This window comes from Prionailurus bengalensis, chromosome B3 (assembly GCF_016509475.1).
Source record: "Prionailurus bengalensis isolate Pbe53 chromosome B3, Fcat_Pben_1.1_paternal_pri, whole genome shotgun sequence".
Classification (NCBI taxonomy): Eukaryota; Metazoa; Chordata; class Mammalia; order Carnivora; family Felidae; genus Prionailurus; species Prionailurus bengalensis.
The window spans coordinates 116803417-116827391 of record NC_057355.1 but is presented as its reverse complement, the minus strand read 5'-3'; the positions used below and the strand labels follow the sequence as shown (position 1 = coordinate 116827391).

Below are 23975 nucleotides of genomic sequence, written 5' to 3'. Positions count from 1 at the left end.
TAATGAGTCTCAAATTGTTTCCGCTTAGTTCTGTAGCATCCCACACTTGCAGGATTAAAAACAACGGTGTACTCGCTCCTAAATCTAACAGCCCCTGGATACACCCCAGGGACCTTTTAAAATTGAAGATGCATCACCCCCCCCCAACCTCTGGGTCAGAATTTTTTTTTTTTTTAACGATCACAAAAGATCAAGGTCCAGTTTTCGAATCTCTCAGTGGTTGGCGAGAGGCAGGACTCGGCTCAGTCTCACTTTCTTCAAAGCCTCCCCACTTTTTTCCGCCGGTAGTGCTTTCTCCCCGCCTCTTCGGCTCCTTCTCTCTCCTCCTTCTCGCCCCGCCCCGCTCCACTTCCCGGCCCCGCCCCTCACCTCTTTCCCGCTCCTTCACCTGCCAGCCCGGCCCCTCCCCTCTCTTCTCCAGCCCCGCCCCCTCCTCCCTGCCCCTCCCCTCCCCAGGCCGCTCTCCTGGCCGTGCAGTCTCCGCCTGGCGTTCCTCGCTGTCCCTGCAGTCAACCTCGCGCCGCTTCCGTCGTCGGAGCTGTTACGTTTCTACTGCACGCCGGAAAGAGAACCGGCTAGCGCTTTGGGGATTATGGCGGCCGTGGATATCCGAGGTAACCGGCGCTGTTACCCTTTGTTTCCTGATTGGCTGGGAGCTGGTTTGGGGGTTTGTAGCTCGCGGGGGCAAGGTTCAGGTTCGTTTGTGGTAACTCCCAAGGCTCTGATCTGGCGAAATTCGTTCTCCCCAGCTTCTCAGCGGTCTCTTAGAAGCTTCAAAACGAAGGGGTTGGAAGCTCTGGGCTTTGCCCTCAGACCTGCAGTGTTGTTTCAGACACGCTCTCCAACAAGACTGGGGCTGTTTTGTCCAGGTGAAGGGGTGGCCTTTGGGCCGAGAGGTGGGATGACGTGAGTTGGTTCGTCTCTTGGGACTGGGCGTGGGAGCTGCCTTATTCCTGACACTGCGCCCCACGCGTCCCCGGGCATGAATCCCGAAGATTTTCTTTTTGAGTCTCTAATACCTGCCGTAGAACACACCACAATTACTGACCGCAAGGATCGGCCCTTTTTCACAACTGAACTGTAAAGGTGCTCAGGTATTTGTTGAATCAGTGAATATAGACAGGGAGGCAACGTCCCTTAATTGCTTTTTGCTTTTTGATCTCCGTATAAATTAGGCTATACATTCTCCCCAGCACACGTACACACATCTTTTTCATTGAATTTGTAAAAAAGAAAGAAAGAAAGAAAGAAAGAAAGAAAGAAAAGAAAAGAAAAAGAAAGCAGCCTAGGAATTGTGCTCTGGAATTTCAAAGAGTGAAAATATAGCTTGAAGCGTGAGAATTTCGTTCCAAACAGACCAGCTTCCCCCTTGGGAGGAGGTATCATGGAAGTTACTCTTAATGAGAACGAGAAAAATTTGAGAGTGAGTGTCCGTGAATATCTTTATTTTTTACTGTTGTGGTGGTGGCTTCTGCAAAACTTCTTACACCTGTAAGAAACTCTCAATCTATATTTACTTCCGTTTGAAACTGTGTACTTTTCCTTTAAGGAAGTGGATTTTTGTACCTAGATGCAAGCCCTCTTACCCCTAGCCAATTAAAGAAAAAGGGCTTTCCTCAAAAGATGTCTAACTGTAGGGGCGCCTGGGTGGCTCAGTCGGTTAAGCATCTGACTTCGGCTCAGGTCATAATCTCACAGTCCGTGAGTTTGAGCCCCGCGTCAGGCTGTGTGCTGACAGCTCAGAGCCTGGAGCCTATTTCCGATTCTGTGTCTCTCTCTCTCTCTGACCCTCCCCTGTTCATGCTCTGTCTCTCTCTGTCTCAAAAATAAATAAATGTTAAAAAAAAAAAAAAAAAGATATGGGGCGCCTGGGTGGCGCAGTCGGTTAAGCGTCCCACTTCAGCCAGGTCACGATCTCGTGGTCCGTGAGTTCGAGTCCCGCGTCAGGCTCTGGGCTGATGGCTCAGAGCCTGGAGCCTGTTTCCGATTCTGTGTCTCCCTCTCTCTCTGCCCCTCCCCCGTTCGTGCTCTGTCTCTCTCTGTCCCAAAAAAATAAATAAAAAAGTTAAAAAAAAAAAAGAATTAAAAAAAAAGATGTCTAACTGTAATATGTTCCTAATCGTTTTCACCTAGGGTTATTTTTGTTTGCATATACCTGATTTTTAAAGGGAAGTGTTTTGAGATTCCTTTTTCTATGTTAGCCAAGTGGGGGTCTAGCACACTTAATAGAAATATATTCTCATTTATAGTTACTCAGAATGTCCAGTGATCTTCAGCATTTCTGTACCGTGTTTTTATGGTTTTGTTTTTTTGTTTTTTTCATTGTGAGAGTTTCAAGTGCCTAATTTTATCACTTGCTAATAGAGAGCTGTAGTTAGGCTATGTCAACATGTCCTCTTGCTGTTGAATAAAAAAGAGAAACATTTCGTCCCTCAGAGTTTTCAAATACTTACCTTTCACAATGTTTTACTTTTACTTAGATTTGTTAAGGTCATTACAAAGGCTTTAAGGTGGGAGAATGTCTGGTGTGTTAGAGGAACAGTAAGGTCAGTATGCCTGAAGCAGAGAGAGAGGAGGTGAGAAGGAGATGAGGTCAGAAAGGTAATTGGTGGCTTGATCATATAGGTAGGGATCGTAGGCCATAGTCAAGTCTTTGGCTTTTCCAGTGAGTAAAACAGACCGCCACTGGGGGGTTTTCACCAAAGGGGATGATCATAATCTGACTTTCTTTTTTTAAAGGATCACTTTGACTGTTGAGAACAGTGTAGAAAGGCGAGGGTGGAATTAGGAAGACCAGTTGGGAATTCATTCCTGCAATACAAGGAAATGTCGAGGTAGCTGGGACTAGGGTGGTAACAGTGGAGGTGGTAGGAAGTGGTTGGAGTTTGTTTGACTTAGTAGTGTATTCTCTTTTTTTTTTTTTTTTTTAATTTTTTTTTTTCAACGTTTATTTATTTTTGGGACAGAGAGAGACAGAGCATGAACGGGGGAGGGGCAGAGAGAGAGGGAGACACAGAATCGGAAACAGGCTCCAGGCTCTGAGCCATCAGCCCAGAGCCTGACGCGGGGCTCGAACTCACGGACCGCGAGATCGTGACCTGGCTGAAGTCGGACACTTAACCGACTGCGCCACCCAGGCGCCCCAGTAGTGTATTCTCTTAATGGCGGTGTGATCACAGGTAGTCCTCAAGTGGGACAGGTAATATTTTCTCAGCCACATATCACCCTCTTAATCTCAGTTAACCATTTTGTAAGTGAACGTCCTTGGATTCTGGAGTATATGTGAACCTGTGATGAGTAGAGTCACTTGTCCTTGGCCCGCAATCATAAATTAATTAACATTTGCTGACTATTTTAAATCTGGCCCTATGCAAGTTCTTGATGAGCAAGACATGGCCTCAGTCGTCTAAAAAGTCAAATATAATGGGAATGCGTTTGTATTTCTGGGTTATGAGTATTAATGAAAGTGTAAAAATTTCTGTGAGAACATAGAGAAAGAAGCCATTATTTTTGTCTTGCGAAGTAGACAAAGGCTTTGGAGAGATACTGACATTTGAAATGAGTTCAACCTAGCGTGACTGTTTAAATGATATACTAACCTCACACCTTTTTGAAAATAAAAGGAGTCTCTATTTTTCAAAAAGGCGTAAACTGGGGGGAGGGGAGGAAAGGTACAAACTAGACCAGCCTTGATTAAGCCAGAGATAAATTTGCTCATGATGATTTTAAAATAAATTGTTGGTACTGCCACCAACATCACCCTAATTAACATTTATTGGGTTATTACACTGTGCTAAGCATTTTATGTACACAATCTAGCATATGGATACTATGTAGTATCTATATAGTACCAACCTCTTTGAGTTCTGTGTGGTAAAGTGGTTAAAATAGTGCCTGGCACAAAGTCAGTGTTCAGAAGCGGTAAACAATATTCTCTGCATTTGTATTGGTCTCCTAAGCCATACTTGCCTGGTTTTTAGCTTTGATTAGTTTACCAAATGAGGAAAATATGACATAGGACTGCTGATCAGGATACATCGTAGTGAAGAAAATTATAGGGAAAATATACTGAACAGTCACTTGGAGCAGATGGCATTTATGATTCCTTCTGAATTCTGATTCCTTATTTTAACTTAATATAGCCAAGCCAAATTCATTATCATTATTTTCCTAAATGAGTATTGGTTCCTAAGTTCTCTGACTTTATAATTGATGATTCAGGAAATTGTCTGTTTTCTCCCCTAAGAATGTCTATTTGTCCTTATTTTCCCATGCATCGCCATTGCCTTCCACCAGTCTTCATTATCTCATGCCCATATTTATTGACTCTCCATAATCGTTGGTAGGTAGAATCTCTAAGTACACATTTGTTTCTGCAAATTACTCTTCTACCTATGCTGAAATGATCTGTAATAATTTAACAGTTTATTGTCAGTAACCTATTATGACATCATACAGACATAGTTCCATTATGTGAGAAACCTATAATTGTCCATCTACAAATGCTTTTGTTAATAATCATTCCTAAAGAAATAAGAAAGAAATGTGTAAGAAAGTTGCTTTAAAGAAAACTACGTTAATAACTGGATTGTAGTGTTTCAAGCTGAGAATAATGATTATCCTTAGTTGCTTTTCATTAAAAAAATCTTTTGCTGAAAATGCTATTTCCTGGCCTGATATTTGGTCATGGCATGATGTAGTTATGATGAACCATCTTAACGGTGAGTACTGATTATTTGGTCATTGATGTACTTCATCTGTTTGCTTTTTCCTTGGTTTTGCAACACACACAGCACATTTTACCTTTATGTAATTACTTTTTCTCATTTTACTCATTTCCTTCAGAACCGCTTATTGCCTTGGATTAGGTCTTTTTTTTTCAGAGGTGCCAGAAGCAATTACCGTTTAGAGAGGTTGACGTTTTCAGTTCTTCCCTTTTTTAACCAGTATTAAATAGGCATTTTGATGTTCAGACTTACTGTTAGTGGGATTTAGTATGATCAATGATATGGAACATTATTGCAATCAATAGCCAATAAAAGCTCAGTAGTGAAAGCTATCTAGTTCTGTTTACCATGTCTTGTTTTTCTTTTTGCATTTTGAAAAATTAAAGAGTTAATTGTATTCCAAAATATGAAATTGTATGTAATTAAGGGCATTCTACTTCTCATTAGCTTCATAACTTTTACATTCATTATCTCCTCTGTAATAATAGCTTCCTAACTTATTTCTCTGTCCCTAATTGGTGAGATCGCAAACTGGTGGCTGTGGGTGTGTTTTCTTTGGGATGCATGTTGTCTGACAATTTTTGAACAAAACTCAGGATTTCCAATTTTTTGAGACTTTTCTACATTTTATATCCTATCATTTCACACAATCAAATTATTCTCTAACCACTTACCTCTATATTGGTCTATCTTTGTATGTGCATTCTCTCTGCTTGAAATTACTTTGCCCCCCCCCCGCCTTTTTTTGTCCTCCCCCCCCGCCTTTTTTTGTCCTAGATGAACCTCTGTTTATTCTTTTTTTTTTAATTTTTTTTTAACGTTTATTTATTTTTGAGACAGAGAGAGACAGAGCATGAATGGGGGAGGGGCAGAGAGAGAGGGAGACACAGAATCGGAAGCAGGCTCCAGGCTCTGAGCCATCAGCCCAGAGCCCGACGCGGGGCTCGAACTCACAGACCGCGAGACCGTGACCTGAGCCGAAGTCGGACGCCCATCCGACTGAGCCACCCAGGCGCCCCTGTTTATTCTTTAACATGTAGTGCTAAAACCCACCTCCTCCTCACCCAGTGAAAAATCATTACTGTTCCCTCAGACAAAGTATTCTCCCTCCACCGTGCTCTGATAACACATTTATTCATATCTTTATTTTAACGCTTATCATGTCACCTTGTTATTGCTTTCTTGCACACTTACCTCTTCTGTGAAAGTGTATAGGTTAGGATCCTTGTCATCCTTATATTCATAATGCTTCCTGCATTAGGTGCATAATAAATGTTGGATTGGCTTTTTTACTTTTTTCTCATCCTTTATCATTTTGTTTCCTATAGATAATCTGCTGGGAATCTCTTGGGTTGACAGTTCCTGGATCCCCATTTTGAACAGTGGAAGTGTCCTGGATTACTTTTCAGAAAGAAGTAATCCTTTCTACGACAGGACATGTAATAATGAAGTGGTCAAAATGCAGAGGCTTACGTTAGAACACTTAAAGTAAGTTACTGTAAGAAGATAGCATTGTTGCCAGTTAGAGATTTTGAAATGAATGGTTCTTTCAAGCTATGGATAGTGAAGTACAGAGTAGAAGTTTGGGAAGAACTGGAGTTTTGTTTGGGTTTGTACAAATTTGACATGCAAAAGAATGATCAGTAATCACTTGTAACCTAGGAAGTCTTTTCTGTATAATTTCATATATTACTGTCTAGTAAAATACAGCTATTAGGTTTAGATGCAGATCTAATTAGTGATTTTAGCAATGCAACTGTTATCCTCAACCAGGTGACCATACTTACTGTCTCTCTTTTTTTTTTAATGTGTATTTTTGAAAGAGAGAGAGAGACAGAGGGAGGGGCAGAGCGAGAGAGGGAGATACAATCTAAAGCAGACTCCAAGCCCTGAGCTGTCAGCACAGAGCCCGATGCAGGGCTCGAGTCCATGAACCGCGAAGTCATGACCTGAGCTGAAGTCGGACGCTTAACCGACTAAGCCACCCAGGGGCCCCTTACCGTCTCTTTTACATCGAATGTAATGTCTTAAACTATAGTCCGGTTTATAGTAGATTTTTCTTTGTATGACAAATAAAATTTTTGCCTGACAATTGCAAAGTATTTCTTCAGAGTTAGGATGCTAAATAATTAAGAATTATTACAAAAGTTTCTGAAACAGCTGTGTATATAGTTTTTATCATTAAACATCAGAGAGGGTTCATGAAATTAAATTTCTGTGGTATTTTAAATGACTTTTATTATGAGGCAAATATTTACAACTATTAGAACAACTTGTTGCTTTTAAGCAATCTGGCAGGTTAAAAAAATGTGTTGGAAGGATAAGGTTTTTGATGTTTTCTAGTTGAGTAGCATATAGAGTTGAAATATATAGTCAAGACATGTATAGTCTTCATGTACTATATATTTTTAGATTTTACATATATTTATGTATCTCAGGAAGCATCATGCTATTTTAGTTGCAGCTTTTTGAAATGTACACTCTTCAGTGTACTTTTATGACTGAATATGCTCAGATTTAAGTTTATTATGAATTTTTATAGAGAAACTTTGTTGTTTAAAAATCAAATCTTACTTTATATCCCACCTATCTGGGAAAATAGCCAGTTTTATTGGACAGCCAGTTTTTAATATCAAACATAGGCAGTTTTAAATTTTTTTTTTTCAACGTTTATTTATTTTTGGGACAGAGAGAGACAGAGCATGAACGGGCGAGGGGCAGAGAGAGAGGGAGACACAGAATCGGAAACAGGCTCCAGGCTCTGAGCCATCAGCCCAGAGCCCGACGCGGGGCTCGAACTCTCGGACCGCGAGATCGTGACCTGGCTGAAGTCGGACGCTTAACCGACTGCGCCACCCAGGCGCCCCTAACATAGGCAGTTTTAATCCAATTTATAATGTTGCTGTATTTTTATATAATAATCTGAACGTTCTACACAGTTGTTTGTTGGGCATTCATAGATCTCTGGGTGTCTGTGTTCTGTTTTCAGTCAAATGGTTGGAGTGGAATACATCCTTCTGCATGCTCAAGAGCCCATTCTTTTTATCATTCGGAAGCAACAGCGGCAGTCCCCCACCCAAGGTAAAAATGTGTAGACTTCAGGCATAATTGTCTTCTTAAAATGCCATGGCTTACTTAACTTTCTGAGCCACATGTTCTTATCTTTTTGGATTGGGGTCTGTTTGGGGGATCCCCAAGACCATTTGCATGTTCAGTGCCTTGCTAAGAGGAGTCAGCAGACTCAGCATCTAGGTATGTTAGTTATAATCAAGATTTGTTATGGCAGTGCAGTAAGGATCCACAGACAGATCAATAAGGGAAAAAGCCATATCAAGTGGGATCTGTGGGAATCCACGTGTAAGCTTCCGTTGCTTTCCCTCCTGCGAGGGGCCTCACCAAGTGCATCCTCCCTCCAGCAGCCCCCACGCACATGTGTAATATGTCTGCTCAGGGAAGGCCTTTTGATACTCAATTTCTTTCGAAGGCTAGTCATGTGGACATCCTCTGCCTGCCAGAATTCCAGCTTCTCAGAAGGAAATGAGGTTTCCATTGTAACCATGTTGTTACAGACAAATTGTCTAGGCACTGTAGTATAGCAGGCATAAATTTACCACTTAGGAAATGTTTCAAAAGCCAAGTTCCACTAGTCATATGCTTGGATATCAGCAGTCTTCTAGCGTGCCCAAGGACAACTCTGTAAGCACTAACAAAGCAACTTGCTATGTTGCAGCCACCTCTTCTGTGAGTATAGTTGTTGGGAACCTCTGGTGCCCTAAGTAATTTCTCATCTCAGTCCACTGAGTCTAATTCTGTTACAAATTCGTAGAGGATCAACTGAAAATCCTCGTTGACCTATTCAACCAAAATTCTTACCTGTCTTCTATTACTAAACATAAACTTGCTCTAGAAATCATACTGAAGGGAAAGAGCTAGTCACCTATTCCAGGCATGACCGGCTATATCTCCTCATTAGATAACCTTTTCAAGACATTTAGGAAAAACCTGCACCCTGGTATTGGTTCTTGAGCAAAGAATGACTTGCTAAAGAAGTTGTGGTTCCAGAGTCAAGAATCCAAATGTAATTTCAAAATCAATGATCTAGAGCCCCTTCCCCAAGGAAAAAAGAACCTTAGACAAAGGCAAGACCAGGAACAAGATTTCCATGATGAGAGGGTTCAAGGTATGGAAGCAACAGAGGTGGTACCAGCTTCACTAGCAGCTGTTTTCTTCTTTAAGACCCAGGAATGGGGCACAGTGGCAAGTTTAAAAAAAAAAAAATTTTTTTTTTTTTTAGTGTTTATTTAAAAAAATTTTTTTTGTTGTTTATTTATTTTTGAGAAATAGAACACAAGTGAGGGAGGGGCAGAGGGAGAGGGAGACACAGAGTCCGAAGCAGGCTCCAGGCTCTGAGCTGTTGGCCCAGAGCCTGACGTGGGGCTCGAACTTGCGAGCAGTGAGATCATGACCTGAACCAAAGTCAGACACTTAACCAACTAAGCCATCCAGGCGTCCCTGCAGTGGCAAGTTTAGTGCATCTGATATCTTCACCTTAGGCCCTAAATCTCTCACTCTAAGGTCTTATTCTCCATAGTGTAGTTGACTGATAGCAGCGTTTGATCACTTGGGAACTTATGAAAAATGCACTATCCCTACTGAATAAGAATCTGACTTTCACAAGATGCTCGGGTGATTCAGAGGCACGTTCAAGTTTGAGAAGCACTGCTCTAGTTTGCAAACCTTTTCTGTTATGGTCCAGAGAGTAAATATTTTAGGCTTTGAGGGCCTCGTGGAGTCTGTAACAGCTACTCAACCAGTGTCAGAGCAGCCTTAGATAATATAAATGAATGAGTATGGCTGTTTTCCAATATAAATTTATTTACAAAAATGGGAATTGCCAAACCATGCCTTAAGCTTTAATACGGAAAAATAGCAAATTTTAGTTGTTCTTTTTATGAAAATCTATTTAGCAGTTTGTATGCATAGCTGTATTCATGAATGTTTTTATTTTCACTCCTTTAGTTATCCCACTGGCTGATTACTATATCATTGCTGGAGTGATCTATCAGGCACCAGACTTGGGGTCAGTTATAAACTCTAGGGTGGTAAGTATCTTCACACTCTTGAAACACTAAACAAAACTTTTAATCAAGCTATATTTTATCAAAACTTTTAATCAATCAACTTTTAATCAAGTATCCAGGAATGCAACAGAAGCTTCTCCTTCTCTTTCTCGTGTAAGTTGGTATGAAGGGTTGACTATCAGAATATCTTGAACATTGGTTACTATGGGCCAAGTCCATGTTAAAAGTATATATCACAGCCCAGCTCTGTAGTGATTCAGGTTCTGGAAAAACCCCAGAAAATTACTATCTTTGCATATGTAATATTTTGTGGGTGTTTACTTTGGAGATTTTAGTTGATCTAATGAGAAATTCAGAATTTGTTTTCTTTTTACAAGCTCACTGCAGTGCATGGCATTCAGTCAGCTTTTGATGAAGCTATGTCCTACTGTCGATATCATCCTTCCAAAGGTTATTGGTGGCACTTCAAAGATCATGAAGAACAAGGTGGGTAGAATACCTGGACCTCCTAAGAACTCTTTTTGGTGTTTTGAGAATGAAGCGGTTTTCTTTAGGAAAATGGCTATTGATTTCTAGGTGTGTTTTACATAGGAAGACTTCATAGGATGATGGCATTGTCCTAGCTATGATTCCTGTAACTGATGTGGTAATAATAGCTTTCCCACAGGAACAGATGTAAATTTTAATCTGTAGGTAACTGGTAATCTTTTATAAATTGATTCATGGTTTTAAAATATTTGGAACATATAGAGGATAATCAGTGTTTGGAATGAATCATGATGATGTATCCTGCTTACCTAACTGTTGAGTCATCTTGAAATCTGGAACCTAAATATCCCCAGTCTTCAACGTAGGGAAGATGCTTTAATAGCCCTATTTGCAGATGGCCAGTCTGTTTAATGATCTTTGCATGTTACTACCTACCCAGGTCCCCTAGTTTCCATAGCTGCTAATCTGCTACTTGTTCTGCACCGTATTTTACAATAAAAGTACTCCTGGAAATGTGTCTATGACAATATACCTATACTTGAAATTTCCTTCTCTGAGAAATAGCAACTCAAAATAAGTTATTGAGGGAAAAGTAGCTTTTAAATAGAATTCAGCCTTTAAATGGAGCAAATGGTCTTTCAGATACAGTTGTATTTATTCTTTTTTTTTCTTCAATATATGAAATTTATTGTCAAATTGGTTTCCATCAGTTGTATTTATTCTTAATAGTAGGTGCAGGTGGCAACATTTGACATAGGAAAGTTTCTCCCCAGAGCTGTTTGCCCCTGTTATAGTGGAATGTTTGCAATAAAACTTATCTGGAACTCTTCATTGAGAGACAGTGCCTCAATACACTTAACCTTCTGAGGAAGTTCCACACACGTTTGATTTCAGAAATTCTCTTGCAGGTTCTTTTCTTTCTTTCTTCATGATCTGCTGTCGTTTGGTTTGTCCTGTCCCCTGCCCTTCCCAGTGAATTACAGTCTTTATAATTGAGTATGGTAACTTGAGTTCGTGAATGTTGCATTTCCATTTGTAGCTATTAGGTATAGTGGGAAGCCCATTTTAATATACTTAAAATATACACAAGATAATTTCAAATTAATACTCTGGATTGTGATTTAGGTAATTATGGAAAACTTTAGCCTTAAAATTCTCTTTCTTTTTTTTAACGTTAATTTTGAGAGAGAGAAACAGAGTGTAAGCAGGGTAGGGACAGAGAGAGGGAGACACAGAATCCAAAGCAGGCTCCAGGCTCTGAGCTGTCAGCACAGAGCCCAACGTGGGGCTTGAACTCATGAACTGTGAGATCATGACCTGAGCCAAAGTCAGACACTTAACCGACTGAGCCACCCAGGCGCCCCAGCCTTAAAATTCTTAATATCTATGTATGGTTACATACCAAAACTGAAGTATCTTTAAAAGAATCAGCTTTTCATTTTTTTATTTTTATTTTTTTTAAGATTTTGTGAAGTTTGTTTAATTATTTTGAGAGAGAGAGCAGGTGAGGGGCAGAGAGAGAAGGAGAGAGAGAATCCCAAACAGGCTCTGTGCTCTTAGCACAGAGCCCAACGTGGGGCTCAAATTCACAAACCATGATATCACGACCTGAGCCGAAAATGAGTCAGATGCTTAACCCACTGACCCACCTAGGTGCCGGAGGAGTCAGCATTTTAAATGTTAAAATGTTAACTTCATTTAAGACGGAGAGTTCGAACACTTGTTTGTATATGTTGTGTTTAATTTATTTGGGGGGATGGTCTTTGGAATAGCAGTCATTAAAAATAATGATAATTTGAGTATATTCATGGTGGACAAAGGTATGTAAAATATATACACCAAACTAATTAGGCAGTGTTTTGATTTGGATTTCATATTTTAATAGATAAAGTCAAACCTAAAGCCAAAAGGAAAGAGGAACCAAGCTCTATTTTTCAGAGACAACGTGTGGATGCTTTGCTCCTGGACCTTAGGCAGAAATTTCCACCCAAATTTGTGCAGGTAATGAGAATGCATGTGGTTAATGTTGATTTGACACTTTTTCCTGGAATATTTATTTTTAATCGAGAACTGTTTCAGATGTGACCTAAAAAGACTGACTTTCCTCATTAATTAAAAAATGGTCTCTTGGCAAAAAATCGTATCTGAATCAAAGGAAAGGTTTTCAAAGACTTAATGGAAGAAGTAGGTAAAGGGATTGTAATTAACACTGTTCTGTGCCTTTAAGTTTATTTTCTCTTTGAATCCTCACAAACTAAGGACTGCGTACGCACAATGTTCTTGTTCAAAGGTTGCTGAAAGTGTCATAGATGGTAACTAAACTAGAATCTGAAACATGTTGTTTTTACTCTGTCTGCTGCCTTTCAGCCTGATGTGGTAGCTATCTAAGTCCTTAAATGATAGATTAGTTAAAACTTTTGTAATAAAAAGAACATTTGAGGTAGAGTGTTTGGCATAATAAATGGAGGAAGCAGGAGTAGTAGTAAATAGAGTTACATCATAATGGTGATTTTAGTTATGTGAATTCCATTGTTATTTTGGGTGGTTTTGACAGCAATAGCAAAGTGAGCTTTTGAAGTGAGGTAAGTATGTGAACATGTTATTCTCCTGGTTAGTCTTAGTTCACACAGGTGTTTACCAGGGCTGTGTGTACACAAGGTTGGGGGACTAGGATTTTCAGGTGCGTTTTAGATTAAATGAGATTTTTCACACTTTGGGATAACTTTAAAACAGGCCTCCTGTTCCCCTTTCCCTGACCCTCCTTGTGTGAGAGGAGTGTGCTGTTGGAATGGTAATGTGATGAAGGGAGCAGAAGACAGAGTGGAAAGCAGCGCAGGAAATCTTGCGAATTGTATTTGGAGATAAATTGTGTCTTTCGAATAAATAAACAAATGTATTGTAGTGTCTGTAGGAATCTGAGTACTCATGACAGTGTAGATGAGGTGTCGTTGACCATTCATTCAGTGAGTACATAGTATTTATGAGGGAGGCCGGGGGGGGTGGGGGGAATAACACCTAGACATGCACAGAACAGCAGCCGTTAGGCACATGTGACTACCAAGCATGTGAAACATGGCTCGTCTAAGGTGCGCTGTGATTGAAGTGTAAAATACATACTGGGCTCAAAGACTTAGGGAGAAAAAGTAAAATATCTTAATAATTTTAAAATATTGACTATATGTTGAAAAAATGCTATTTTAGATATATTTGGTTAAGAAATAAAATTTATCGGTTTCTGTTTGAAAATGTAACTACCAACTTACATTTGTGGTTCACATATTTCTTTTGGATAATGCTGATCTAGAAAATGGGGATAGAACACACAAAACCAGAAACATGAGAGAGTATTAATGGACACATTAATGGCTATATTAATTCATGGACAGATTTCTCAGAAACCAGAAATCCTTAGTTAGTTCTTCTTTTTCTAGTTCCTTGAGCTGTAAACTTAAGATTGCTTATCTGAGAACTTTCTTTCCTTTTTTAAAAAATTTTAAAATCTTTAAAATTTTTCTTTAAAAAAATTTTTTTAAGTTTATTTTTATTTTGAGACAGTGTGCAAGAGCAGGGGAGCAAGAGGGGCAGAGAGAGAGAGGGAGAGAGAATCCCAAGCAGCCTCTGTGTTATCGGCACAGAGCCCAATGTGGGGCTTGAACTTGTGAACCGTGAGATCGTGACCTGAGCTGAAACCAAGAGTCAGTCAGATGCTTAACCGACTGAGCCACCCAGGCGCCCCTCTTCTTTTTAATGTAGGCATTTATTAGTATAAATGTTACTGTTAGTACTGCTTTTGCTGCATCCCATAAGTTTTGGTATGTTGTGTTTTCATTTTTCTTTCTTTCCAGATTTGAATTCCTTTTTGATTTCTTCTGTGACCCCTAAGTTGTTCAGGAGTATGTTGTTTAATTTTCATATACAAGTTAGCAAATGCAAAGAAATTGAAAAGGAAAATGAAACTAAGACTTGTTTTGAAAAGACAAAACTGACAGACTTTTAACTAGAGTAATAAGAGGAGACTCAAATAAAATTAGAAATGAAAGAGGAGAGGGGCGCCTGGGTGGCTCAGTCGGTTAAGTGTCCGACTTCGACTCAGGTCATGATCTCACAGCTCGTGAGTTCAAGCCCCGCGTCGGGCTCTGTGCTGACAGCTCGGAGCCTGGAGCCTGTTTCAGATTCTGTGTCTCCCTCTCTCTGACCCTCCCCCGTTCATGCTCTGTCTCTCTCTGTCTCAGAAATAAATAAACATTAAAAAAAAAAAAAGAAAGAGGAGATAGAAACAAAAGGATCGTAAGAGACTGTATAAACAATTACATGCCAACAAATTGGAAAACCTAAAAAAAAAAAAAAAGAAAAAGAAAAGAAAAAATTGGAAAACCTGTAAGAAATTCCTAGAAACGTACAACCTCCCAAGACTAAGTCATGAAGAAACATAAAATCTCAACAAACCAAAAGTAAGTAAGGAGATTAAATTAGTTCTCACAAACCTTTCCACAAAGAAAAGCCTGGGACCAGATGACTTCACTGGTGAATTTAAAGGGAGTTAATACCAGTCCTCAGACTCTTTCAAAATTTGCAGGAGGAAGGGAACATTTTCAAATTCATTTTATGAGGACAGCATTAATCTGATACCAAAGGCAGACAAAGACACTACAAGAAAAGAAAACTACAGTTCAGTATCCATGATGAACACAGATGCAAAAATCCTCAATGAAATACTAGCAAACTGAATTTAACAGCACCTTAAGAGAATCCTACACCATGATCAAGTGGGATTTATTATCCCTGAGATGTAAGGATGGTTCAACATACTGAAATGAATCTTGTGATATACTGCATTATCAGAACAAAGGTTAAAAATCACGTGATCATCTCGACAGATGTAGAAAAGGCATGTGACAAAATTCAGCACCCTTTTATGATAAAAAAAAATTCAAGAAAATGGATATAAAAGGAATGTACCTCAACGTAATAAAGGCCATATGTGATAAACCCACAGCCCACACACTCAATGGTGAAAAACAGTTTTTCCTTGAAGATCAGAAACAAGACAAGGATACCCACTCTCCACAGTACTGGACGTTCTAGCCAGGGAAATTAAGCAAGAAAAAGAAATAAAAGGCATTCAAGTAGGAAAAGAAGTAAAATTGTCTTTATACGTGATCCCTGACAGATCTTATACATAACAATTCTGAAGATTCCCCTAAAAAGCAGTTAGAACTAATCAACGAATTCAGTGAAGTTGCAAGATGCAAAATGAACACTCAATTGGTTGAATTTCTGTACACTAACAACAAACTATCTGAGGAGGTTTAAGAAAACAATCCCATTTATAATAACATTAAAAAATACATGGTAATAAACTTTTTGTTTTCAGCTTTATTGAGATATAACTAGTGTTTACCATTGTGTAAGTTTAAGGTATACAGTGTGTTGATTTGGTACACTTCTGTATTACAAAGTGACTTACCATAGCATTAGCTAACACTTCCATCATGTCACATAACTACCTTTTCTTTTTTTGTGGTGACATCATTCAGGATTCACCCTTACCAACTTTTAAATGTATAATACAGTATTAACTATAACCACTATGCTGTACATCGAATCCCTAGAACTTGTCAGTGGAGATTTGTACCCATTGACCAACATGCTCCTCTTCTCCTGCCAATGCTCTCTCAAGCCACTGATAACCATCCTTTACTCTGTATGAATTTGACCTTTTTATTTTTTTATTTATTAAAAAAATTTTTTTTAATCTCTATTTTTGAGAGAGAGAGAAAGACAGTGCAAGTGGGGGAGAAACAGAGAGAGATGGGGAGATAGTATCTGAAGCAGGCTTCAGGCTCTGAGCCGTCAGCACAGAGCCCAACGTGGGGCTCAAATTCATGAACCGGGAGTTCATGGCCTGAGTTGATGTCAGATGCTTAACCGACTGAGCCACCCAGGCACCCCCGAATTTGGCCTTTTTAGATTTCATTTATATGTGAAAGTATTTCACATTCTCTTTCTGGTTTATTTCCCTTAGCGTAATGCCTTCAAGGTTCATCTTTTTTTCTGCAAATGGCAGCATTTCCTGCTTTCTGGTGGCTGAAAAAGACTCAATTTCATACCACATTTTCTTTATTCATCTTTTGATTATAGGTTGTTTCTATATCTTGGCTATTGTGAGTAATGCTGCAGTGAACATGGGAATGCAGATGTCTCTTCAGTATCCTGTTTTCATTTTCTTTGGATATTTTCTTCCTCCTAAGTGGGCTTGCTGGATCATTTGGTATTTCTATTTTTAATTTTTTAAGGGATCCTCTGTACTGTTTTCCTTCCATACTGTTTGTACCAGTTTACATTCCTGCCAACAGGGTACAAGTGTTCCCTCTTCTCCACATCTTCACCAGCACTTGTAATCTGTTGTCTTTTTGATGATAGTCATTCTAATAGGTGTAAAGGGATATCTCATTGTGGTTTTGATTTGCATTTCTCTGATGATTAGAATGTTGAGCACCTTTTAATGTACTTGTTAGCCAGTTGTATGGCTTCTTTGGAAAAATATTTATTCAGTTCCTCTGCCCATTTTTTAATTGGGTGGTTTGGTGTTTTTGTTTCGTTGTTTTGCTTTTGAGTTGTATGAGTTCTTCATATATTTTGGATCATAACCCCTTACCAGATATGTGATTTGCAAATATTTTCTCCCGTTCTGTAGGTTGCCTTTTCATTTTGTCGATGGTTTCCTTTGCTGTGCAGCTTTTTCGTTTGATGGAGTCCCATTTGTTTATTTTTGCTTTTGATGTGTTTGCTTTTGGTGTCAAAACCAAAAAGTTATCTCCAAGACAGATGTCATGGAGCTTATGGCCTATGTTTTCTTCTAGATATTTATGGTTTCAGGTCTCATGATTTCAGTCCATTTTGAGCTAATCTTTATGTATGGTATAAGACAGTGGTCTACTTTTGGGGTGCCTGGGTGGCTCAGTCGGCTAAGCATCTGACTTCGGCTCAGGTCATGATCTCGTGGTCCGTGATTTTGAGCCCCGCATCAGGCTCTGTGCTGACAGCTCAGAGCCTGGAGCCTGTTTAAGATTCTGTGTCTCCCTCTCTCTTTGACCCTCCCCCGTTCATGCTCTGTCTCTCTCTGTCTCAAAAATCAATAAACGTTAAAAAAAATTTACAAAAAAGATAGCGATCTACTTTTATTCTTTTGCATGTGGCTGTCCAGTTTTCCTAACACTGTTTATTGAAGAGACTGTCCTTTCCCCATTGTGTATTCCTGGTCCTTTGTTGTTAATTAATTGACCATATATTTGTGGGTTTATCTCTGGACTCTCTGTTATGTTCCATTGATGTATGTGTCTTTTTATGCCAATATCACACTGCTTTGATTAACCACAGCTTTGTAGCATAGTTTGAGCTGGAAGCATTCCCATGTTTATCGCAGCATTGTGCACAGTTGCCAAGGTAGGGAAATAACCCACATGGCCAACAACAGATAAATGGATAAAGAAACTGTGGTATATACGTATAGCGGAATATTATTCAGCCTTTAAAAAGAAGGAAATTGTACCATTTGCATCGTCATGGGTGGACCTGTTAGACACTATGCTAAGTAAAATAAATCAGTTGGCAGAAGGATGAGTACTATATGATTCCCTTATATGAGGTGTCTAAAGTAGTCACACTTACAGATGCAGAAAATGTGGTTGCCATAGGACAGAGGAAGGGGGGAAATAGGGAGTTGTTAAATGAATATAAAGTTACGGTTATACAAGATGAATAAGTTCTGGAGATCTGCTGTACCACATAGTGCCTATAGGTAACCATATGGTGTTGCACACTTAAAAACTTGGTGAGAAGGTAGATGTCTTGTCGAGTGTTCTTAGCACACGAATAAAACCCAAAACCAAAGAAATATAAGGAATCTTTTGGGAAGTGATGGATGTGTTTACCTTGATTGTGGTGGTGGTATCCCAGGTGTATGTGTATGTCCAAACTCATCAAATTGTACACATTAAATATTACCCTATGTGATTGTGGTGGGGAAGAGTAATGGAATACAAGACGTAAAAGATGGTTAGTGTTAGATTGAGGATTTTGTATGCTGGACAAAGGAATTTATGGTTCATTTTATAGTCCAGTATTTATTTGCTATTTTAAACATTAAGTTATTTGAATTATTTGAACTGTCATCACTACAAACCAAAGCAGTGTCAATTTTTATATATTCTTTTTTAAATAATGCTCTCTTGAAGTTTAGACATATCTTTTTTCCTTTTAATGTTTGTTTATTTTTGAAAGAGAGACAGAGAATGAGCAGGGGAGGGGCAGAGAGAGAGGGAGACACAGAATCTGAAGCAGGCTCCAGGCTCTGAGCTGTCAGCACACAGCCCGACATGGGGCTCAAACCCCTGAACCGTGAGATCATGACCTAAGCTGAAGTTGGATGCTCAATCGGCTGAGCCACCCAGGTGCCCTGAGAAATATCTTTTTTTAAAAAAAAAGATTTAAAGAAGTATTTATGTATTTATTTTGAGAACGAGACTGCATGAGCAGGGGAGAGGCAGAGAGAGAGGGAGAGAGAGAATCCCAAGCAGGCTCCATGCTCAGCCCAGAGCCCCACCTGGGACTTGATCCCATGACCATGAGATCATGACAAGAGTCAGGTGCTTAACCAACTGAGCCACCCAGGTGCCCTAGAAATATTTTGTACCTCATCTTCTAGATGCTTACCACTGACTAGCTGAGAACTATGAATGGTGGCAGTCGGGACCCATTAAATGTTACAAAACAAGTTGCAAGGAAGTAATGCAGTATAGTTTTATGAAGGTGACCATTAACAATGTAGAGGATGCTTAGGAAAAGGTGATGTTTGGAATCAGAGAAGTTAGGTTGTGGAGAGCTTGAACTAATTCTGTGGCTGTAGAGAGAAGATAGATTCAAGAGATATTTGAATTTAGGATTGCCCAAATTTGGTGGTTGGATTTGGAGAGGTTGGCATTAAGGATAATTCTGAGGCTTCAGGCTTAGATTCAGACTTTGTTTTGATTGTTAACCAAAATTCAGAACATAGGAAAAGAAACAGATTTGTGGTTTAAGTATTAGGGGTTTAAATTTTAGTTGTTAAGCATTCTATTTTCATTGACCAACCACCAGAATATTCAGTAGCTTACTGCTGTGTTTGGGTTCTGAGGTATTCCAGCTGAATGACCTCTTTTTTTTTTTTTTTTTTTTCCTGGCTGGGTGTCCTGTTAAGTCCCATGTGCTGTCCTATCCTGATGAGCTAGGCTGGACAATACAGAAAACCCAAAGACTTTTGAATCTTAAAACAAACAAACAAAAAAAAACCTTTGCTTTATAGAAAGTTATAGAAATTTAAGATAATATATAAAAGTAAAGAGAATAATTACAAACAAAATCCCCATGTACCCGTTATCTGGCTTTAACAGTTATCAAACATAGCCAGGCTTGTTTTATGTCTTCTTTCTCTATTTCCTCCCAATTATTTTGAAGCAGGTTGTAGACTTCATATCATTTCAGTGAGTTTTTTACATTTTTCTTTTAAAGGTTTAGCTACAATCATACTTCAGCTGTCATTTTCTAGAACCCCACCTTTCCTGGGGCGTGTGGGTGGTTCAGTCGGTTAAGTGTCCGACTTTGGCTCAGGTCATGTTCTCGTGGTTCATGAGTTCGAGCCCTACATTGCATTCTGTGCTGACAGCTCAGAACCTGGAGCCTGGTTCAGATTCTGTGTCTCCCTTTCTCTCTGCTCCTCTCCCATTTGCACGCTCTCTCTCTCTCTCTCTCTCTCTCTCTCTCTCTCTCTCAAAAATAAATATTAAAAAAATTTTTTTAGAACCCCACCTTTCATTTAACCATCCAAGGGCCAAAGCCAACTCCCAAAGAGAGAGTATGTCCAACTCTTTGTAACAGAACTAGGAGAAAGATGGCTTTTTCTAGAATTGTTCCTCCCTTTGCTCCTTCTACCCAAAACATTTCTCCTTACATCGAGAGAAGAAAATAGATACTTGGTTTACTTGAAATTTCCTACAAGCTCCCTATTTACCCATTGTGTCTCCCAGAACTATTTGTAGTTCAAAACTTACTCCTACTTATCCATTATTTGACAGTTGAGCTGCTGGGTTGCCCCTATGAAAGTGCTCAGGAGAATATTAGAAAAGTCCTGCCTACTTTGCTGGAACTCCTTTTTCCATATTTTAATTTGTGTTACTACTGAGAGTTACACTGATACTGATGTGATAGGAGTTCAGGGCCTTTTATGATGAATGTCTTTTCAATGCTGTTTTCAGAAGATGCTAGAACACCATAGTATATTACTTCACTAGATTTATCACAAGGTTACTTGATCAGATTTTGTCAGAAAGGTGCCCCCATTCTATTTTCCTATCTGAAACCACATCCTACTAGTTTGTTTGACAGTATTCACTAGAAAAGCTGAGAGAGAGTGCATTGGATGTTATTCCAGTGTCCAGATCTAGTCCAGTGTCCAGTATAGTTCAAATGGTTCAGTGCTGGGAGTATAAGAAAACCCCTCTCAATTTCTCATTTCCTCAATGTTGTGCCATATATTTCCTCTCTTGTTTTAAAGTAAGAAAAACTATTTGTTCCCTCAGATCACTTTAGACATGTTTAATTCCTAATGTGTTCATAAGATATGTGATAATGTGGGTGTGTTGAGGGTTCCCATAACGCCCTCATGTTTGGACATTTGCTTGAAGGACTCACAAGATTTATTACAGTGACATAGTAAGGATATACAGCCAGATGAAAAAGACAAGTAGCATCTGGAGGAGCCCATGTGCAGGCTTCCTTATATCCTCTCCTTCTCATTAGGAGTTACACAAAATGTGTTCTTTCAACAATGAAAATGAGGCAACGTGTGTGGTATTTCTGCCCAAAGAAGTCCATTAGAGACTTGATTCCAGTGTTTTTTGGGTGGGGTGGGGTGGGGTGGGGGATCATCCTATAGGTGCTCTCTAGCTCATACCAAAATTCACATGCCTGGAAGAAAAGCAAATGTTCAACATGAACAACATTGTACAGTCTAGGCACAATGAGCCACCACTATCAGAATGGTGAGAACTTTCCAAAATTCAAATTCCTAGTCATCAACAAAGGCCACCCTTGCCTTTCAAACATAGAAGCCTCAAGCCTTCTATGTTAATCTTTTCTGCACAATGGATAATAGTATGGAGCTCAGTTTTGGTCTTATTAAGTGTAATGTTCCCAGAACTTGCAGTTGGGACGGGCTAGTAGGCAGTTGGCAGCATGAATCTGGAACATATGATATCAGGAAATTTGGTCATCTTTAGTCCTAGGAATAGATAACAAAGCTTAGGGAGGGCATAGAAATTCAGAAAATGCCTGGAGACGTTAACTTTAAAAACGAAGAGAACATTTTCTTTGGAGATGACAGAGAAGTCTATAAAGCAATGTGTATGTATAGGTAAGGGTATAAGTTTGAAGGTAGTTAGATGGGAGGGAACTTGGGTTGTTGACATCCGTTTTTTAAAATGTAGACTACAGGGGCACCTGGGTGGCTTAGTCGGTTAAGTGTCCGACTTCGGCTCAGGTCATGATGTTGTGGTCCATGAATTTGAGCCCCATGTCGGGCTCTGTGCTGACAGCTCAGAGCCTGGAGCCTGTTTCAGATTCTGTGTCTCCCTCTTTTTCTCTCCTCCCCCGCTCATGCTCTGTCTCTCTCTTCTCAAAAACAAATAAACGTTAAAAAAAGATTAAAAACATAGACTACAGAGCCATTGGCTTCAGGTGAAGGGTAGGTTGTGAGCCTTGAGGAGGAAGGAGGAGAAAAGTTTTAAAGCATTTAACTTGGGTAATAGGAAAAGGGAGACGACAGCATAATCAGATAAAAGAACTGCTGTGCACAATGGAGGATCTCACTTTGTTCCTGACTCATGATGCCCCCATCCTTTCTTTCCTATAGTTTGGTTTTTAATAGTACTCTAATCAGAAGCCTTTACGTTCATAGGAAAATACCTTTTTCCTCTTTGCTTCCCGTACCTGCCAACTTTAAAAGTTGGAGGGTTGATCCATATTTCATTTGCTTGCTTTGAGCTCATATCCCCGAAACAAATAAGCCTCTGGAGTCTTGAAAGTCTCCATTATTCTCTCCCATTGGATTCTACTTAGCTATTTTTTTTCTTAATTTTTTTTTAAAGTTTATTTACTTATTTTTGAGAGGGAGAGAGGAAATCCCAAGCAGGCTTCGCACTGTCAGCATGGAGCCCGATGTGAGGCTTGAACTCATGAACTGTGAAATCATGACCTGAGCCAAAACCAGGCGTCAGACGCTTAACCGACTGAGCCACCCAGGGGCCTCTCTACTTAGCTACTTTTTGAAAGCATTGTAGCCTGGGTACAGAGGTAGAGGGCTTTATAGATAGCTGTTCAAGGGAAACTTATTTATGTTTGACTCTTTCTAGTTCTAGTTCTGTCTTTTCTGGAACATGAGAATAAGTAGAAAGTGATAAATTTACTTTTTATGGTACATGAATAGTAGTTTCTCTTTATGGAGTCAATTTTAATATAATTTGAATGAAGGTATTATTTTAATAAGAATTACGACATCAAGAAGAAGAAAAGTTTGCTAACCTGCCCTGTTTTCTCCCCTCCCCCCCCTTTTAAATTATAGCAAAAGTCTGGAGAAAAGCCTGTCCCAGGTATGTTCCTGATGTTCTTATTAAACTTGAAATAAAACTCAGTTAACAACTATAGCATGTAAGATGAGCTGTGGTCCTTTTGTCCTTCTAGACTCTCTCATGGTAATTCATTACTTCTAATTTTTGAGATCTGCTGAATTGCCAAAAGATGGTGATTTGTGGTAGTCATATTAGTATTTGAAAGATTAATTGGAGTGGAAAGAGTAAGTATTGAGGATGTGTGGAGAAGATGAGGTGATTTGAAGTTGTTTTTAGTTCATATCTCAGTGTGAAAAAAAGCTGTTCTGTTTCATCATTGAAAAAAGATTTTGAACTATGTGTTCAGCCTGGGATAGACTATATATCTTGTTTATGCATAATGTCCTGTGTTTTTGTCTACTATCACAGATTTGCTTGGGTTATCAGGTTTTTAGGTTTGTAAATGGGTTCTTCGTCTGCCTGATGAAACTGCTAAATTTAGCATTTGAGATAAGCAGCAGTTCTAAATGAACTTGAGCCTGAACCATTCACATGACCTTTGTCTAAATTGATCTCATCCCTCCACCTTCCTCTCCCTCCAAAAAATGTCTGCTTTTGATGTCTAGTGGATCAGACAAAGAAAGAGGCAGAACCTATACCAGAAACTGTAAAATCTGAGGAAAAGGAGACCACGAAGAACGTCCAACAGATAGTGAGCACTAAAGGCCCCCCGGAAAAACGAATGAGGCTTCAGTGAGTACTGGTCAGAGAGAAGCTTGCAAGACTCCTCTTGTCCATTGTTGATACCTCATTACCGTGACAGGCTCTTGAACTTTAAAATTCTTTGTCACGACCCTTCCATTTGTACAGAATGTGCTTGTTCTTTAAGAAGGATGTAAGGATCCTCATGCTTTTGATAAATATTTTTTATGTATCTTTTGTAACCTTTCCCCTACTAAACTTGAGCAGCTTCCTTACTCAAATGTATACTGCTATATATACATCTAAAATCAAAATAAAAGTATTTGTATAAATCA

General features: G+C 39.3%; 1 protein-coding gene across 3 annotated transcripts; it reads left to right on the top strand.

Moving 5' to 3' along the window:
* The first annotated feature begins 495 nt into the window (after positions 1–495).
* Positions 496–23975, top strand: MED6 (mediator complex subunit 6). 3 transcript variants are annotated; one of them, XM_043556476.1, is made up of 8 exons: positions 496–614; positions 6056–6215; positions 7717–7808; positions 9747–9829; positions 10186–10294; positions 12183–12298; positions 22953–22980; positions 23565–23975. In XM_043556476.1, the coding sequence occupies exons 1-8, from the start codon at positions 593–595 to the stop codon at positions 23693–23695; spliced, it is 741 nt and encodes a 246-aa protein (XP_043412411.1). In that variant the 5' UTR covers positions 496–592; the 3' UTR covers positions 23696–23975. The 3 variants fall into 3 exon arrangements, with proteins under 3 accessions (XP_043412411.1, XP_043412412.1, XP_043412410.1); XM_043556475.1 differs by lacking the exon at positions 496–614 and adding an exon at positions 4540–4721; XM_043556477.1 differs by lacking the exons at positions 496–614; positions 12183–12298 and adding an exon at positions 4530–4721.

What these genes read in the sequence shown, in the direction of transcription:
- MED6 (XM_043556475.1), top strand. Translation starts at nt 4,613, where the DNA reads ATGATTATCCTTAGTTGCTTTTCATTAAAAAAATCTTTTGCTGAAAAT. An exon ending in CAGTTATAAACTCTAGGGTG is followed by an intron (nt 9,830 to 10,185) that starts GTAAGTATCTTC and finishes TCTTTTTACAAG; the next exon opens with CTCACTGCAGTGCATGGCAT. An exon ending in CAAAGATCATGAAGAACAAG is followed by an intron (nt 10,295 to 12,182) that starts GTGGGTAGAATA and finishes ATATTTTAATAG; the next exon opens with ATAAAGTCAAACCTAAAGCC.